Raw genomic sequence first — 19,564 nt, forward strand, 5'->3', positions numbered from 1 at the left:
CCCATCAGGAACGAGAATAGCTAAAAACTACAGTTAAAAAACAAACCCCAAAACTGCCAATTTGATTAGTGAAAACTTGTATTCTATTTTTTTCTAATTTGCATTACTTCATTGTCATTAAAACTTTCAAATGTTTTTCTAGCCATTTTTACTTTTTTCTTTCATTAATTACATGTGAATATTCTTATTTTTCTGTTAATTTGTTATTATTCTTGTTGCTTTGTAAATTATATGATTACAGATGTTAACCTTTTGTCTGTCTCTTATCTGGTAGGCAAAACAGTGGTCCTCAAAGATGTCCAAATACTAATTCCTAGAGCCTATGAATATATTGTGTTACATGGCTAAAGGGTCTTAAGGTTGCAGATGAGACGAAGCTTTCTAATCAGCTGAGTTTAAAATAGATCATCCTGGATTATCTGAGTGGGCCCAATGTAGTTCTAATAGTCCATAAACGTGGAAGGGGGAGGCAGCAAGTGGTCAGAGTCAGAGGGAGATTTGAAGATGCTGCACTGCTGGCTTTGGAAATGAGGGAATATGACTGTTAGCTAAGGAATGCAGGTACCTCTAGTAGCTGAAAAAGAAAAGTAAATGGATTCTCCCCTAGAGCCTCTAGAAGGAGCTTTGGCCTGCTGAAACCTTGATTTTTGCCCAAAATTAATTGCCATTGAGTCAGTTCTGATTTATGGTGACCCCATGTGTCTCAGAATAGAACTGTGCTCCATAGGGTTTTCAATGGCTCTAATCTTTCTGAAGTGTTGTTGTTGTTATTAGGTGCCAACTCAGAGTGACCCTATGTACAATAGAATGAAACTGTGCTAGGTCCTACGCCATCCTCACAATTGTTGCTATGTTTGAGCCCATCTCTGCAGCCGCTGTGTCAATCCATCTCATTAGAGTCTTCCTCTTTTTCACTGACACTTTGCTTTACCAAGCATGATGTCCTTCCCCAGGGACTGGTCCCTCCTAATAACATGTCCAAAGTACATGAGACAAAGTCTCACCATCATTTCCTCTAAGAAGCATTCTGGCTGTACTTCTTCCAAGGCAGATGTGTTCATTCTTTTGGCAGTCCATAACATATTCAATATTCTTAGCCAACACCATAATTCAAAGGTATCAATTCTTCTTTGGTCTTCCTTATCCATTGTCCAGCTATTGCATTCATATGAGGTAATTAAAAATGCAATGGATTGGGTCAGGAGCACCTTAGTCCTTAAAGTGACATTTTTGCTTTTTAACACTTTTGAGAGATCTTTTGCAGCAGATTTGCCCAGTGCAATACATCATTTGATTTCTTGACTGCTGCTTCCATGGATGTTGATTGTGGATCCAAGAAAAATGAAATCCTTGACAACTTCAATCTTTTCTCCATTTGTCATGATGTTGCTTATCGTTGTGAGGATTTTTGTTTTCTTTATGTTGAGGCGTAATCCACACCGAAGGCTATAGTCTTTGATCTTCATCAGTAAGTGCTTCAAGTCCTCTTCACTTTCAGCAAGCAAGGTTGTGCCATCTGCACATCAAAGATTGTCAGTGAGTCTTCCTCCAATTCTGATGCCTCATTCTTCTTCATATAGTCCAGCTTCGCTGATTATTTGCTCAGCATACAGATTTAAGTAAGTATGGTGAAAGGATCCAACCCTGAGGCACACCTTTCCTGATTTTAAACCATGCATATCCCCTTGTACAGTTCAAATGACTGCCTCTTGTTCTGTATACAGGTTTCTCATGAGCACAATTAAAAAAAAAAAAAAAAAAAACCTGTTACCATCAAGTCAATTCCTCCTCATAATGACCCTATAGCACATCTAAGTGTTCTGGAATTCCCATTCTTCTCAACGTTATCCATAATTTGTTGTTGTTTTTTTTACATTTTATTGTGATTTGGGTGAAAGTTTACAGAGCAAATTAGTTTCCATTCAACAATTTATACACATCTTGTTTTGATACGTTCATTGCGATCCCCTCAGTGATAGCACTCTACCCATGTCCTCCCTGAGTTCCCCATTTCCATTCATTCATCTTTCCTGCCCTTTCCTTCAATGTTATCCATAATTTATTATGATCCACACAGTCAAATGCCTTTGCATAGTCAATAAAACACAGGTAAACATCTTTCTGGTATTCTCTGCTTTCAGCCAATATCAATCTGACATCACCAATGATACCACTGGTTCCACAACCTCTTCTGAAACCCACTCGAATCTCTGGCAGCCCCCTGCTGGCGTACTGCTGCAACCTGTTTTTAATTGTCTTGGGCAAAATTTTACTTGCATGTGATATTAATGATACTGTTTGATAATTTATGCATTCTGCTGGATCACCTTTTTTTGGAATGGGCACATATATAGATCTTTTCTCATTGGTTGGCCAAGTAGCTATCTTTGAAATTTCTTGGTATAGACTAGTGAGCACTTCAGTGTTGCATGCATTTGTTGAAACATCTCAACATCGTCAATTCCTGGAGCCTTGTTTTTCACCAGTGCCTTCAGTGCAGCTTGGACCTCTTCCTTAGGTACCATCAGTTCATGATCCTATGCTACCTCCTGAAATGGTTGAACGTAGACCAATTCTTTTTGGAATAGTGACTCTGTGTATTCCTTCTAGGGGCAGATCAGCCGGTAAGCAAGGCACACACAAGCTTACAGACTGGCTTACTTGTACTTACTTACTAATCTGCAGTACATGATTTCACATCTTTGATGTGGTGAACAACAGTTGAAATCGTGCACTACAGATTAGTAAGTAAGCACAAGTAAACCCGTGCATACCTTGTTCATTCGGTAATCTGTCCCTGATTCCTTGCATCTTCTTTTGCTATTTCCTGCATCATTCAACATTTTACCCACAGAATCTTCAACATTGTAACTCATGTCTTGACTTTTTTCTTCGGTTCTTTCAGCTTGAGAAATGCCAAGCATATTCTTCCCTTTTGAGTTTCTAACTCCAGGTCTTTGCACCTTTCATTATAATACTTTGTCTTCTAGAGCTGCCCTTTGAAATCTTCTGTTCAGTCCTTTTAATTCATTTCTTTTTTTTTTTAATTTTTATTGTGTTTTAAGTGAAAGTTTAAAAGTCAAGTCAGTCTCTCACACAAAAATTTATACATACCTTGCTATATACTCCTAGTTGCTCTCCCCCTAATGAGACAGCACACTCCTTCCCTCCACTCTTTATTTTCGTGTCCAGTCAGCCAGCTTCTGACCCCCTCTGCCCTCCCATCTGCCCTCCAGACAGGAGCTGCCCACATAGTCTCACGTGTCTACTTGATCCAGGAAACTCACTCTTCACCAGTATCATTTTGTATCCCATAATCCAGTCTAATCCCTGTCTGAAGAGCTGGCTTTGGGAATGGTTCCTGTCTTGGGCTAACAGAAGGCCTGGGGACCATGACCTCTGGGGACCATGACCTCTGGGGTCCTTCTAGTCTCAGACCATTCGCTTTAGCTACTCTACGTTCAGGAACAAGTTTCAGAGTTTCTTCCGACATCCATTTTGGTCTTTTCTTTCTTGCCTGTCTTTTTAACGACCTTTTTCTTTATGTATGATGTCCTTGATGTCATCTTACAACTCACCTGATCTTTGGTCATTAGTGTTCAATGTGTCAAATCTATTCCAGAGATGGTCTCAAAATTCAGGTGGAATATAGTCAAGGTTGTACTTTGGCAGTCATGGACTTGTTTTTATTTTCTTTAGCTTCAGCTTAAACTTGCATATGAGCAATTGATGGTCTGTTCTGCAGTTGGCACCTGGCCTTGTTCTGACTGATGATACTGAGCATCTCCATCATCTCTTTCCGCAGATGTAGTCAAATTGATTTCTGTGTATTCCATCCAGTGAGGTCCACATGTATAGTTGCCGTGCATGTTACTGAAAATGTATCTGCAATGAAGAAGTTGTTGGTCTTGTAAAACTCTATCATGCAATCTCCCTTGACTATCACCAAGGCCATATTTTCCAACTACTGATACTTTTTCTTTGTTTCCACCTAGCAATAAATCTTTATTGCATGTTTGTTCAATTTCAGACTGCAGAAATTGGTAAAAACCTTCAATTTCTTTACCTTGGCGTTAATGGTTGGGATGTAAATTTTAATAACTGGTCTTCCTTGTAGGCATATGGATATGATTTGTCACTGACAGCGTTGTACTTCAGGATAGATCTTGAAGAGACTGCTAGAACTTTTTTCCGAGGCATCTCTGGGTGAGTTTGAACCACCAACCTCTCAGTTGCTAACTGAGCCCTCAACTTTCTGTACCACCCAGGGATTCCAATTTTAGCTCAGTGAGACCCATTTCAGACTTCTGACCTCCATAACTATAAAATAATAAATTTGTGTTATTTAAATTGGTGGTAAAACTAAATTTTTGGTGATTCATTACAGCAACAATAGGAAACTGATGCACATTTTACAAATGTTTTCCCATTTTTGTTGTATACAGAATCTTTACAAAGTTATCAAAATTCCTCTTATGATTTCTGCTTTTGAAATGCAGTCACTATATTTCTATTCTCAACTACAGTGAAACAGATAAAATGTGGTCAAAAACACTCGGTCTCTCATGGTTTCAAAAGCATTTTTTTCTTCCTCTGGTTTAGGGAGTTTTTTGGGGGTTTTTTCGGTTTGTTTAAGAAAAGCAGTAGGAGGTGTTTCTTCTTTCTCTTTCTCTTCTTCTTGCTGATTTTTTCTTCTCTTCCATTTCTTCCCTTGGAGATGGCTGGGGCTTAGGATGAGGAGGAAATGGCATGGCCAGGGACCAAGAAGCCAGATGGCAGTCACGGGTTTGGTTGCATACAGGGAGATTGAACAAATGAGTAAATATATTGAAGATAATGGGAGTCAGGTTTCTCACTTCAGAGAAGGATTTATAAAGATGGAAATGGAGGCTAAGGTATTGGATTACCACTGAAAGAGACAGAGATGATAGGTAAAGATGTATATATAGATACAGATGATACACATATATATATAAATATAGATGTATAAATAAAACAAAGTACCACAAACTGGGTGATGTAAACAAGAGAAATTTATTCCCCTACAGTTCTGAAGACTGGAAGTCTATAATGCAGGTATTGGCAGGGTCATGTTCCCTTTGAAGTCTCTAGGGAAAGATCCTTCCTTGTCTCTTCCAGCTTCTAGTAGCCCCAGGTATTCCTTAGCTTATAGCTGCATAACTCTAATCCCTGCCTCCATATTCATATGGCCATCTTCCATCTGTATCTTTCTGTCTCTATGGCTCTTCTTTTACTATAAGGAAACCACTCATATTGCATTAGAACTCACCCAACTCCAGTATAACCTCTATGTGACCATGTTGTATGAGTCAAAATGGCCTGTGTATTGGCCTCAAGGTGTTTACATCTTCACTAGCAAGCTTAGGCCCACTGGCCCAAAAAGCCTGCCGGCGCCAAACTCAAATTTGTATATATCCAGTTGTCTTAAAAATAGGCCAAATAAGCAGATTTTTAGTCATTTAGAGCCTGGCCACTTTTCATACCCAGTGAAACTGCACCTGACATCTGCTACCCCTAAAAAAAAAAAAAAAATTTTTTTTTTTTTTACCCCTAGATAAGATAAAACCCTGTGGTTATAAGTGCTTTAGGATGCTGCTGTCCTTTGGAGCTCTCTGAGCCAGCCTCCTCACCTCGTCGCAGGAGGACATCAGGCAGAGACATCTAAACTCCTCCCCCCTTCTCCTTTTCTTTCTTTCATGCTTTTTTCTCCTTCTGGTGGCTCCCTGCACCTCTTGCCTCAGAAAGATCGCATGCTGTGGGGGGAACCACCCCCTGCATGCAGCTATCAAGGGTTTCTGTGCTTCTGCCATAATAAATAGCTTTTTGTTCTGCATTGTTATCTGTGGTCCTATCTTTTTCCTTGATCAGCCATTAATTCCCTTGAACTCACTATAGACCTTATGTTAACTAATTACTTCTGCAAATGGGTCATATTCACAGGTACCAGGAGTTATCTTTTGGAGGGACACAAATTAACCCATAACCTGTCTGGGACAGAAAAATACTAAACTATGTTATAATCAAGACATTGTGGTATTGCCATAAGGAGACTGTAGATCAATAAAACAGAATTGAGCCCAGAAAGAGACACGCACATACATAGAGTCAAATGATTTTCAACCAAGGCACCAATGTAATTTGGGGGGAAAGAAAGTTCTCAAATGGTGCTGGATATCTTTATGAAAAAATAAATAAATCTCAATCTTCTAGCTCACTCCAGATACAAAAATTATTTGAAGATGAATTATCGACCTAAAATAAAAGCTAGAAATATAAAGTTTCTAGAAGAAACATAGAAATATGTTTTCACAGACTTGGGGTAGGCGAAGATTTCTTAGAACATAAAGAGCACTAAACATAAAACTTGATAAATTTATATTTCTTCAAAAATAAGAATGCCTGCACATTATTAGACACCATGAAGAAAAGAAACATGCATATTTCAGACTGGAACAAAATATTTACAACATATATATCTAACAAAGAACTGTATTCTGAATACATAAAGATCTTCTACAAATCAATAATAAAACTAAATCTACCCAAAAAATGTGCAAAAGACTTAAACACATTACAAAAGAAAGTTCATGACTGTCCAATAAGCACATGAAAAGGTGCTCAGCATCATTACTTATCAGAGAAAGGACAATTCAAAAGACAATATGGTACCATTGCACATCCACTAGAATGTCTAAAACGAAAAAGACTGAAAACACCAAATGTTGGCAAGGATGTGGAGCTACAGGCAACTCTCAGATATTGCTGTCAGGAATTTAAAATATTAAACCTCTTTTAAAAACTACTTGGCCATATCTTATAAAGGTAAACACTCATCAGGTCCATTCCTAGGTATCTACCTGAAAGAAGTGCAAACATATGTTCACAAGAAGACTTTTACGTGAATATTCATAGCACCTTTGTTCAAAATAGCCAGAAACTTGAAACAACTCAAAATGCCCATCAGTCAAAGGATAAAGAAACTGTGGTATATCCATACATGGAATACTACTCAGCAATTAAAACGGAAGTCTACAGGCACACAAAATCTCATGGACGAATCTCAAGAACACCATGATAAACAAAAAAACAGACACAAAAGTACAATGTCTGATTTCATGTATATAAAATGAAAGATCAAAATCAACGCGCTCTGATCGAAATCAGAAAGTAGTTGTTTCCTGGGTTGAAGGCACGAGGGAACTTTCTGGTGTAATGCAAATATCCTACACCACATTTTGGATGGTGATTATGAGGTTATACACAAGTCAAAACTCATCAAACTGAACCCTTAAGATCTGTGCACTTTGTTGCATGCAAACTATGCCTCGAAAAATAGTAACTTTAAAAAATAAAATAGAAATTGCTGCTGGGAGGTAACAAATTATGAGTATAATATCTAATGCCACAGAGTACAGAACTAAGAAATATATTACGTTTGATCTAATTAAGAGGCCAAAAAAAAAAAAAAGAGAATGTACTCACAATATGATTAAGTGGGCAGCATTTTTGTACCTATTATATATGCAGTCATTTTAATATGTTTGCTTTACAGTTTAAGTGGAAAGATAGTGAGGAAAGAATAGCAACTTTTTTATATTTTATAGAATTTGTACTAAAGTTGACATTTTTTTTTTAGCTGCCTGGTCCCTGAACTCTTCCCCAAAACCCCCCAAAAACCTGCTGCCCTTGAGTAGCTTCTGACTCATAGTGACCCTATAGAACTCCCTTCCCATGCCTGTGAAATGTCCAAGGTCCACTGCAGAAGCCTCAAAGCTCCACTGCCTTGAGGGGAGGGGCTCAGGAACAGGTTTAGTCAACCTGCAGCCAGCCTAGCTATCGACTTGGGGGCTAGAGAGAAAAGGGCAGGCAGTGGACAATTCATCCTGGCAGCAACAGTGGCAATAACTCCGAGGAGCTAGTGACAGCTGTAACAGCGGGGCATCCAGTAGCCACTGTCAGCAGTGGGCAATGCAGATTCCGGTGAAATGAAAGTACAGGCCATTCATCTGGTGTTTGCTTGTGGTAGAAACGGTATCCTCACCAGAAGAGTTCTACAGCATAATTTCAGCTACAAAGTTGAATCCCTTGCTTTATCCTGCCATTTCTACTAGCCTTTTCTCCACTGTTTCAAATATTCTGCAAACTATTCAATATCCTTTCAACAAATTCCTTTTCCACTTAAATCAGCCAAATTTAATTTCTATTGCTAGTAAGAAGAACGATGATGGAAAATAAAATAATAAATGCACCCTAACACAGAATAACACAGAATAACAGAAATAATGCTCTTCCCAGTTAACAAGGTTTTTACAGATAAGTAGAAGTTATTTGGTCTTTTTCATTTTTTTTAATGTTATTGAAAGTAACTCGAAACACCATGAATTCCACCTGTGTTTTCAAAGAAAAGTAATCTCCTATTTACTGTTATGTTTTAAAATGAGAGACATTTTCAAAAGACCGACTGGAAAAAAACTAGACTTCTCCCACTATGATTTACACAGTGGATGGCTAAGATTCTAAAGGAATACCTTAAAACTAAAAAATTGTTAAGTAAAAACAGACTCCCATAGCTAATATTCAAGGGAGCATACTGGCACTGACATAATACTCAAGGGATATGTTTTAGGAGATGCTGTCATTGTCTGTGTTGCTCTAAAAGCTTAGAGACATGCCCAAACATTCTACCTTCCCTTTCAATTGCGAATTTGTCAGCCATCAATTTTGCTATGTCTATTTTACACGCATTTAAAATTTCCACCTACTTTAATTCTTTGGAATAATGACTTTCATAGATTTACTATTTGCTATGCGAATTAGTACTTTCATTTTTTGATTCCATTATTCTAGTACTATAAAAACCCATTTGCCATCAAGTCAATTCTGACTTACAGCAAAGCTATAGGACAGAGTAGATCTGCCCCATAGGGTTTTCAAGGAGTGGAGTTAGTCATACTTTACAGTTCTTGGTCCGTGATCTTCATCAGTCCAAGCAGTATCCCTTTTTATTTGCTCTTCTTTTTTGTCCAAGCATAGTGAATAGGAACCTGGATTTTAATAAGATTCCCAGGTGTGTACAATAAATTTTAAGAAGCATTCCTCTAGTCATTTTTCTCTGAAATATGGGGCCTCTGAGCTCTCTGATAACTCTCAGAATGGAGTCGCCAGAAGCTAAATGTATTGCCTCCTTCATGGAGCTATTTATCCCCAATAGCATGATTATGATACTCATTGGTGACTGCATTACTAGACTGTAAATTCTTGAAAATTAGGACTATTTTGAATATCATTAGTCCCTGGTGCCTAGTACAATCCCGAAAACATGAAAGATATTTCCTATTGTCCAAAGCTAGAGAGCAATCATGACTATTTTTTGTGTACAGAAGAAACCCATTTCTCCAATGCAATTGGGCTGATGATTTGAAAAAAAAAAAAAAAGTCATTAAAATAGCCATAAAAAGGATACATATAAAATATTTTAACTTAAAACATACTAATAGTATACTAATGCCTTCACAAACATTCTGTTTGGGGCCAAGGCCTTTTCTTTTCAGGTAAATTGGCTAATGAGAGTTCTGCAGCAACTTTGCTGCACAAATCACACAAAAATGTATTACGATTTTAAATTTTGCTTTCTTTAAAATGAATCGTGAAGCAACTGAGTGCAGAAATCCTAGAAGTTTGACTTCTTTCTAGTCTTTCCTAAGCATTGAAGATTTTCTCAAAATAGAAGCAACTTATCTTTTGTACTTATATTTTGATATTTATGTAGTATTTAATTGAATTGTATATCAACAGTAAGGCCAATTCTCTGGCAAGCTAGAGACTTAATGAATGCTCGTCATCACTGGCTGCAGCAGTAGTCAATTTTAGCGTGTTGCTTATTTTCTCCTGTGGTTAACTGTGTGATCACATCTCAGTCTTCAACGAGCCTGCCCATGAGGTTGACCCTAGAGTGTCTGGCAATGTAGCTTACCAACCAGAAGTCCTTGAGACTTGGTCCTCTAGAATGCAGGTGACATGCCAGTCCTTGTGCAATAACTAGACCATTTGTCACAGCAGATGAGCAAAACCCCTTACCATCGAGTGGACTCTGACTCATAGCAACCTTGTAGGACAGAGTAGAACTGCCCCACAGGGTTTCTAAGGCTGTAAATAAATCTTTATGGAAGCAGACTGCTGTATCTTCTTCCCGCAGAGTGGCTGGGAGGTTCAAACTGCTGACCTTCCGGTCAGCAGCCAAGTGCTAACCCCTGCGCCACCAGGGCTCCTTCCAAATAGAGCAAGAGCTCCAGAATTTCACACTTGAGTGCAGGCAGATCTCTCAGGTGGGTGGAAGTCAGGCTCCATAATTATCTGTTAGCAGTGCTCCAAGTCTCAGACTTTTAAAAGACACTATTCACCCCCAAACAGCCAATCCCTAATGAAATTATTTGTAGGACCCTTGAGCAACAGCCTAAGGCTCCCAGATCATGGAAAAACAACATTCCCTTTGAATGTATTTAATTCAGCCATGATAAAATCAACCTAATCGAGACAGATTTTGGATGGATCATGACATGACAACGCGTGACTGATACACAGAGGGTACTCAGGTTTACTTTGTTTTTAAACATGCTTTACTTAAGTTCATTTATAAAATATCTTTGAGGAATTTTTTTTTTTTAAGATATATAAGAAGTTGTGAGAGCAATATTTACTCCTGGATGTTCACGTCTAGAGTAACAAATTGAGAAAACAGAAAATTGTACATATAAATGGGCATTAGTGCATATTTCATAATATATATTATTAGTTATAGTAATAAAGAATATCTTTACTTATTAGTGAGATATCAGTATGAATGTGAGTTGTCATCTGTATCATAAAACATAACATAATATTAGTTATGTTATATATATTATTTCAAAATTATTTGTCTTTCTTTCTACCCCATGAGACACATGTTCAAGGGCAATGCCTTACTTCTGACATAAAGTTGGGTACACAGTGTTATTTGAACTGAAATAGAAGTTGGCATAAAAATCAATTAAAGAATGTAGGTTTTAAAATTCAAGTCCAAAGTTACAAACAATGAGAAGATGAAGCTGGACGACTGAAAAAAAAAAAATGCTTTCTTTTGTATAATCGAGGGTCTGCTAGGCTTAAAATATAAAGCCAATCATATTTCTACTTCGGGAATGAGAATCTAAGAAATCTTTATATAAACTGATCAAAACGAAAAGACTGTTGGAGCGCCTAAGTAAGCATCATACTTGTTTTTAAGTTACTCTAGCTGATGTCCAAAGAATGTTACCAGAAATTAGTACAAAATCTTTTAAATATCTAATATAGAATCTTCTCCATTCCTCATTTTTTAAGGCCATTACTATCGAATATTTTTCTTAAGAAATATCTGATGGCTCTACGAATAATAGGTATTTAGAAATTCATCATATAAAATTCATGTTTCCTTCACCAGTTATCAACATGTATTTTCTCTAAAAGAGAAAAAAAAAACTTTAGCAAATGATTAGAATAGCATCTAGGGTTTTTTAAATTATATTTCTAAGTAGATGAAAATAACACTTTTTTGATGAAAAAATTACAAAGACCATTTATAATTGAATCAATAACATAAAATTTAGCTTTAAAAAGAGTCAAATATTCTACATTTGAAATTTAATTCCACAAACATTCAAGATTAGTGAATTATGGTAAGAAAAGACTAACAGAAGGAAAGAAAAACACCTTTTAAACAGATAGTAATTTATGAAGGTTCTTTCTTTAAAAAAAGAATTGCTTTTGGAAAACACACTGTACAGCTATTTAAGAAAAGTCATTTAAGGAAGACTTAAGTGCTTCAAGTGGAGTGGGCTTCAGACTAAAAAATATTTTAAATTTGCCAAGAAATTGAAGAGTTAAAAATATTCCTCTTCTTATTCATTTAATTTCATGTTTAAGGAAACACTTGACAGACGAGTTAAATAAAAGGCAAAAATAAATTTTTAAATAATAAATTCTAGATCTATAAAAATTTCCTGGATTGTTCACAAAGGTCAATGTTTGACCTTTATTAATCTATGTCTATGTAATTAAAAAAATACAGTATCAAATCTTTCTCCCTTCCCCAAAAAAGTAGAGGAAATATTTTAAATTGTGAGTGTGTGAATATAGGTATGTATATTCTTAAGTATACAAAACACACAAACATCACTTCACTCAGCAAATGATTTTCTTCCTACTGTAAACACCTCTTCCCCTACACCTGGACATTTCAGAATCGTCTTTGGTATTACTAATTATTGTGCTTTGAAACAGAAACTTAAAGGATTTCTGTAGCAGTGCTATGTAGACGTTTTAAGATATAAATAAGAAAAATGCACTTGGAATAAGTTACGATTAGCTGCTTTTGCATAATTTTCAAAATCTACAGTGTATGCCTAGTCACAGTTTTATGAGAAAGAATATCTCCATTTTCAACTCCTTAATTTTAAGGAACACTTAATCATTTTGGCTAAAAATCCATTTTTGGAATGAGTCTGATGGATTGCATGACACTAAGCTTGGATGCTCTCCATTTGCTGAAAGGCACATTTTTAAGAACGAATTATATAGAAGTTGATCCTAGAATAAAAGGAAAAAACAAAAGACATTAAGTTTCAAGACTCATAGTTAACGAATAAACATAACTACTTTATGGTTTTATTGAAACTAAAGGGTGACTTGCATACCACATGTACATCATTCTTAACTTTAAATCTCTCTAACATCAACTATGAGAGAATCTTGGTTTCTGGTTTAAACAACACGATTTATGCCATTACCATTCAATTCACTCAAGGTACTACATAAATGAAGAGAGGTAGACAGAGCAAGCTCTGAATAAACTTTTCAAACAAGAAGTATTCCATCAATATATCTAGAAGTGGAAAATTATTTTTAAGAAATCATAAAAGCTAGTCATTATAGTATTCTAGTTATACAAAACAATTTTCAGGTAAAAACTGCTTTGCTCCAATGTGGTACTAAAATGTGTGTTTAAAAACAGAGATTTTTCATGCATTTTCTTTTAATTCTAGATTCATAAAAAAAGTACTAAAACAGGGAAGGAAAGAATTAATTACTTTAGGTGATTAAAAAATGATTTTTTCTTTCTGCCAAGAAAAAAAAAAAGCAATCATTGCAAGAAGCATGTTAGAAACCCTCAAAATAATAATTCAAAATAGTAATAATAATTCACAGAAGTGTCAATCTGAATAAACCTAACTTCAACCAAGCAACTTTACAATTACTTTTATCTACAGTGTATTTAACTCATAGATGTTTTATATCACACACACACACACACACACACACACACACGAGTAGACATATATAATAACAAAGTTAACAAAGGCAGAGAAATTCTGTTGGATGGTATTAATGTACTATATTTCAAGCATTTTCTGAGATCAGCAATTGTTGTTCTAGGGTGCAGTCAGGCTCAATTCTGACCCATAGTGACCTATATGATAAGAGTAGAACTACCTATAGAATTTTCTTGGCTGTAATCTTTACAGAAGGAGATTGCCAGGTCTTTCTCCCATGGAGCCACTGTGTGGTTTGGAACTGCCAACCTTCTGTTAGCAGCCAAGCACTTAAAAATTTGCACTACCAGGGCTCATTAGATAAGCAATTAGAGCTAAAAATAATAATAGTTACATAAAGGGACAAGTTAATTGCACAGAAGTACCTTCTGGATCTCCCATATCTGTTCTCCCGTAGCGACTGTCTTGTGACCTTTGTAAGTACATGTCCTCAGCTGAACAGGACCTGGAGCAGCATGAAGACATAATTCCTTCTGGATGTTATGCCGAATTTCATGCTGAGCAGAGTATTCAAAGTACTATGGAAGGAAGAGTGCTGTTACTGACAAAAGCATCCTGTATCCTCAGTTATAAAATTTTTTTAAAATTTACTCAATAAGAAAATCAGCAACTTACTGAATAACGAAGTAATTGCTGCCTCAACAAAATAATACAATAAAAAGTTTCAAGAAACATGAGTTCTTATAATAGAGGACACTATAACTTTCAGTCCATCACCAATACTTCATGAAGAAGGTATTGTGTTTCTTATATCAGAAATTGGAAGCTATCAAGTAGGATGGAGACTAGGACAGGCACTCCACAAAAATGTACCTGGAAAGTTGTAACAAGTACATAAGTTTATGTCTCTTCCTATTCACATGTGTTCCTTCTCCCTTACTCATCTCAATTAATGGCACTTCCACCTAAGCTAGGAACTGTGCAGTCCTGTCCATGCCTCAGTTCCCTCACCTGTAAAAGGAGTAATTTAATATCTCTTAACCTATATGGTTATGAAAATAAATGAATATATGGAAACACCTAGAACAATGACTGGCACGTGTTAAGTACTCAGTACATTTTAGTTATTGTTGCTATTACTAATGCTTCTGTCCCCTCCTACATCTTTTTTTTTTAATTTTTATTGCGCTTTAAGTGAAAGTTTACAAATCAAGTCAGTCTCTCATACAAAAATTTATATACATCTTACTATATACTCCTAATTGCTCTCTCCCTAATGAGACATCCCACTCCTTCCCTCGACTCTCTCTTTTCGTGTCCATTCCATCAGTGTCTAACCCCCTTTTCCCTCTCATCTCCCCTCCAGATAGGAGATGCCCACATAGTCCCATGTGTCCACCTGATCCAAGAAGCTCATTCTTCACCAGCATCTTTTTCTATCCCATTGTCCAGTCCAATCCCTGTCTGAAGAGTTGGCTTTGGGAATGGTCCTGTCCTGGGCTAACAGAAGGTCTGGGGGCCAGGACCCCTGGGGTCCTTCTACTCTCAGTCAGACCATTAAGCCTGGTCTTTTTATGAGAAGTTGGGGTCTGCATCCCACTGATCTCCTGCTCCCTCAGGGGTTCTCTGTTATATTCCCTGTCAGGGCAGTCATTGGTTGTAGCCGGGCACCATCTAGTTCTTCTGGTCTCAGGCTCATGTAGTCTCTGGTTTGTGTGGCCCTTTCTGTCTCTTGGGCTCATAATTACCTTGTGTCCTTGGTGTTCTTCATTCTCCTTTGCTCCAGGTGGGTTGAGACCAATTGATGCATCTTAGATGGCTGCTTGCTAGCGTTTAAGACCCCAGATGCCACTCTCCAAAGTGGGATGCAGAATGTTTTAATAGATTTTATTATACCAATTGACTTAGATGTCCCCTGAAACCATGGTCCCCAAACCCCCGCCCCTGCTATGCTGGCCTTCGAAGCATTCAGTTTATTCAGGAAACTTCTTTGCTTTTGGCTCAGTCCAGTTGTGCTGACCTCCCCTGTATTGTATGTTGTCTTTCCTTTTACCTAAAGTAGTTCTTATCCACTATCTAATTAGTGAATACCTCCCTCCCTCCCTCACCCCTCTTGTAACCATCAAAGAATATTTTCTTCTCTGTTTAAACTATTTCTTGAGTTCTTATAATAGTGGTCTTATGCAATATTTGTCCTTTTGCATCTGACTAATTTCATTCAGCGTAATGCCTTCCAGGTTCCTCCATGAAATGTTTCACAGATTCATCACTGTTCTTTATTGATGAGTAGTATTCCATTGGGTGAATATACCATAATTTATTTATCCATTCATCCATCGATGGGCACCATGGTTGCTTCCATCTTTTTGCTATTGTAAACAGTGCTGCAGTGAACATGGGTGTGCATATATCTGTTCATGTAAAGGCTCTTATTTCTCTAGGATATATTCCAAGGAGTGGAATTGTTGGGTCATTGGTAGTTTTATTTCTGTCTTTTTAAGGAAGCGCCAAATTAATTTCCAAAGTGGTTGTACCATTTTACATTCCCACCAGCAGTGTATAAGTGTTCCAGTCTCTCCACAACCTCTCCAGTATTTATTAGTTTCTGTTTTTTGGATTAATGCCAGCCTTGTTAGAGTGAGATAGAATCTCATTGTAGTTTTGATTTGCATTTCTCTAATGGCTAATGATCATGAGCGTTTCCTCATGTATCTGTTAGCTACCTGAATGTCTTCTTTAGTAATGTGTCTGTTCATATCTTTTGTCCATTTTTTAATTGGGTTATTTGTCTTTTTCCCCCTACATCTCTTAACCCTACTTAGTAATATCTTTTCTTCTGAAATGTTACCATCCCATCCATCCTTACTTCAGTTTCCTCACTTCTCTTGTTCAGGCCCTCAGAATCTCTACCGTAATACCTCCAGCTACCTCTAATTTCTGCCCCTATTATCTATGATCCACTCTGCTGCCAGAGTTATTCTCTTATAACATTGATGTTATCCTCTACTTCCCCTGTTTAAGTGAGTCACCTGTGTTGTTGAGATAAAGCCCACACTACTTAATCGGTACATGAAATTGTCCTTTTTTTTTAATTTTATGTGAGTCATTGCCTCAATTATATACTATGCTCCTTCCACACAATTCTAACAAAGCAAAATGTGTATATCCTTAACTCTAAGACTTTCCTTTACTGTGTTCTGCCTGGAATACCCTTCTGACCCTCTCTGCCTGATTAGCCCCTTTTCATACTTTAAGAGTCAACTAAAGTATTACCTTCCTTTTTTGGCTTTCCCTGAATTTGTCCAACTGTACAAAATTACACCCTTTTCAAGATTCCCACACTACATCAAAGACAACTTTCATAGCACTCTATTAGAATAGTGTGTGTAGCTAGCTGCCTTCTCCATAGACCAAAGTCAGGCAGTATATCTAGTGATAACATTCATTACAAATCAAATATTTAATAATGTTGACTTCGCAAGATAAAATAAATTAACGTTAATTGATTTTCAATAATGAAATAATTAGTGTTCGCGCTAATATTTATCAAGCCCTTATTATGTGCTAGGCAGGCATCAGAGCTGGCACACCACAGACATTAGCTGAATCAACACAGCAACATATCTTGAGTTCCCCTGGTTTTAGTCTCATAATTATTTCTATCTCTTCCTGAAAGTATAACTTCAGACATTTTTATACCTGGTAGTACTTCTGATAGAGGCGCTAGAAGAAAAGCAGTTTAGATCATGAAAACAGCATTCTAGTTATAATTCTCTAGAAAAGACAGACCTTCCCATTGCCAAGATAAGGAAATCCGTCCAGTATTTTACCTCAAAAGAACTAAACCTGTTGCTGTCAAACCAATTCCAACTTATAACGACCCTGTAGGACAGAGAAGAACTGCCCCGTATGGTTTTCAGGGTTTTTTTTTTTTTTTTTAATCTTTACGAAAGCTGACTGCCACATCTTTCCCCCCAAAATGGCTGGTGAGTTCAAACTGCCAACCTTGCGGTTAGCAGCTGAGCACTTAACCACTGTGCTGCAAGTGCTCCTTTGAGGAGGATAGCACCGGGTAATACACAGAAACTGGACTGCAGCCGCTACCAAACCATGGCTGGATTTACTGACCTAATAAATTCCCTTATTTTTCAAGACAGTTTGAATTGTGTCAGGTTTTCTTGTACTTTTAACACTGCATCTAAATTGATACCTGCCATTCAGGCTGAGAGAAGACCTAGTGGTGCAGTGGTTAAGCACTCGGTTGCTAACTGAAAGGTTGGCAGTTCAAACCCACCAGCTGCTCCACAGGAGAAGGACATGGCAGTCTGCTTCTGTAAAGATTACAGCCTTGGAAACCTTATGGGGAAGTTCTACCCTGTATAGTTGAGAATTGACAATGGGTTTGGTTTCAGTATAGGCATATATACATAACCCACCCAGTGCCGTCGAGTTGATTCCAACTCATATATATATATATATACACACACACACACATAAATATATATATGTATATATACACACACGCACACACATATATCTCCATCCCATTTCAGAATTACATTTTGACCATCCGGCAGTGGATCCTGTTCATCAGTTCTGGCTTCTTGGCTGCTGTACCATCTGCCCTCAGGAGACTGATTGGTTTAGGTGAGTAAGGACTGGGACTACATTAAGCTGAGGTTAATGAGTAGAAGGAAATATGGAAGAGTATGGATCCCAGAAATAAACTGACCCGTCCTTCCTAAAACCAACATCATCAAAGTCCCATCCTGTTACAATGGGGCATCATAAATATTTAATATTCTGAAAATCCTCCACACACATCTTAGACTCTAGCTATACCAAAATGCCTATAGTTCGCAGAAAAGACAGCGCCTCTCCTCAGTACCTTTCTTCACACTCTTCTCATTCTGTTCTCATTTCCGTCAGTCACCTCACTAACTCCAACTAACCTTTCAAATTAAAAAAATGTTTTTAAGTGTCATCTTCCCAAGGAAAATATATAGGCACCCTGTCTAATTCAGACACCCTCCTACATATCCCCAGAGCACTCTGAATACCTTATTCCAGACCTTGTCATACTAACTATAACTGCTTGTTCTGAAATATAGATTTCTGGAAGAAAATTGCTCCTGGTATGAAGGAGTCACTCAGTGAATTTGTTGAATAAATAAATGAGAGAAATAGAGTCTAATCCTCCCATGAGTTAATTTGCAAAAGGCAAGGAAAGGAAGTTAAAAGTTAAAAACTCAATATTTTATTATGTTCTCTACACATAACCAGTGGCCATCATAGTGACCCCATGTGTGACAGAGTACAACTGTGCTAAACAGGGTCTTCAATGGCTGATTTCTCAGAAGTCAATTACTAGCCCTTTCTTCCGAGGTGATTCTGGCTGGACTTGAACCTCCAACCTTTCAGTTAACAGCCAAGCTCATTAACCATTTGTACCACCTAAGGACACCTCTCCATTGACAGTAGGCCAAATAGTAACATTTAGTATTTGAGTGTTAATTGGCAAAACAGTCAAAGAATGATAATAAACCAGATGTCACCAATCAAGGAGAATCAAGACCATACCTTTTTAAAGAAGATGCTGAGATAAAATCATGGCTCACAAAAATAACTTACTATTCTACTCTTTTGGTGCTAACATTTGATGTAATCTGATATTAAATCCAGTTAAACATGGCCTTTATGTATAATCTTGCAAAATCACCCTGTAAACATTAAAGATCTTCTATATAGTGGATTCCATTTTTTTCATTTCAAATGCCATTATTCTATTATTTTTTCATTTGCCTTTCTACTGAATAAACAAGCAACTTCAAATTGTATTCAGTCAGAGGGAAAACCAAAATACTCTGTAACTTTAATATTAATTGTCAAACTTAGTCTAAAAACATTTTTGCACACCAGTTTACCTCAGTATAAAGCTAATTAGGATGTGTAGAAAATATACAGCAACTTGTGCTTGTAAGTGCTAAGGAGCTGGGAGGATATTTAATGCCATGCTCACCTGGTTTCCCCCAAGTCCATGACACGTGTACATAATTAATGGTTTGCCTCCTTGATTATTTTCCCCAACATCTAGACATAGATGCTGACCAAAGCTTTTAATCTAAAAGAAAAATTTCAAGTTACAATATATATATTTAAATCTGTGTACTTTAAATTGTTTCAATTAATTTCAGGAAGTAGTGTTAATAAAAATGTAAAATCTCGAACACAAGAAATCAGAAAGTATTTCAGCAATG

The 19,564-nt window shown here is 37.0% G+C and overlaps 1 protein-coding gene across 1 annotated transcript in view; it reads right to left on the reverse strand.

Moving 5' to 3' along the window:
• Nucleotides 1–7,523: 7,523 nt before the first annotated feature.
• GALNT3 (polypeptide N-acetylgalactosaminyltransferase 3) overlaps nucleotides 7,524–19,564 on the reverse strand; it is a 53,231-nt gene continuing 41,190 nt past the window's right edge. The window contains exons 9-11 of the mRNA XM_049887348.1: nucleotides 19,327–19,428; nucleotides 13,733–13,885; nucleotides 7,524–12,624 (exon numbers count right to left, since the gene is read on the reverse strand). Of these exons, the coding sequence (XP_049743305.1) occupies nucleotides 12,502–12,624; nucleotides 13,733–13,885; nucleotides 19,327–19,428 (378 nt within the window). The 3' untranslated portion in view covers nucleotides 7,524–12,501. The remainder of the gene's footprint in view (nucleotides 12,625–13,732; nucleotides 13,886–19,326; nucleotides 19,429–19,564) is intronic.

This window comes from Elephas maximus, chromosome 6 (assembly GCF_024166365.1).
Source record: "Elephas maximus indicus isolate mEleMax1 chromosome 6, mEleMax1 primary haplotype, whole genome shotgun sequence".
Lineage (NCBI taxonomy): Eukaryota > Metazoa > Chordata > Mammalia > Proboscidea > Elephantidae > Elephas > Elephas maximus.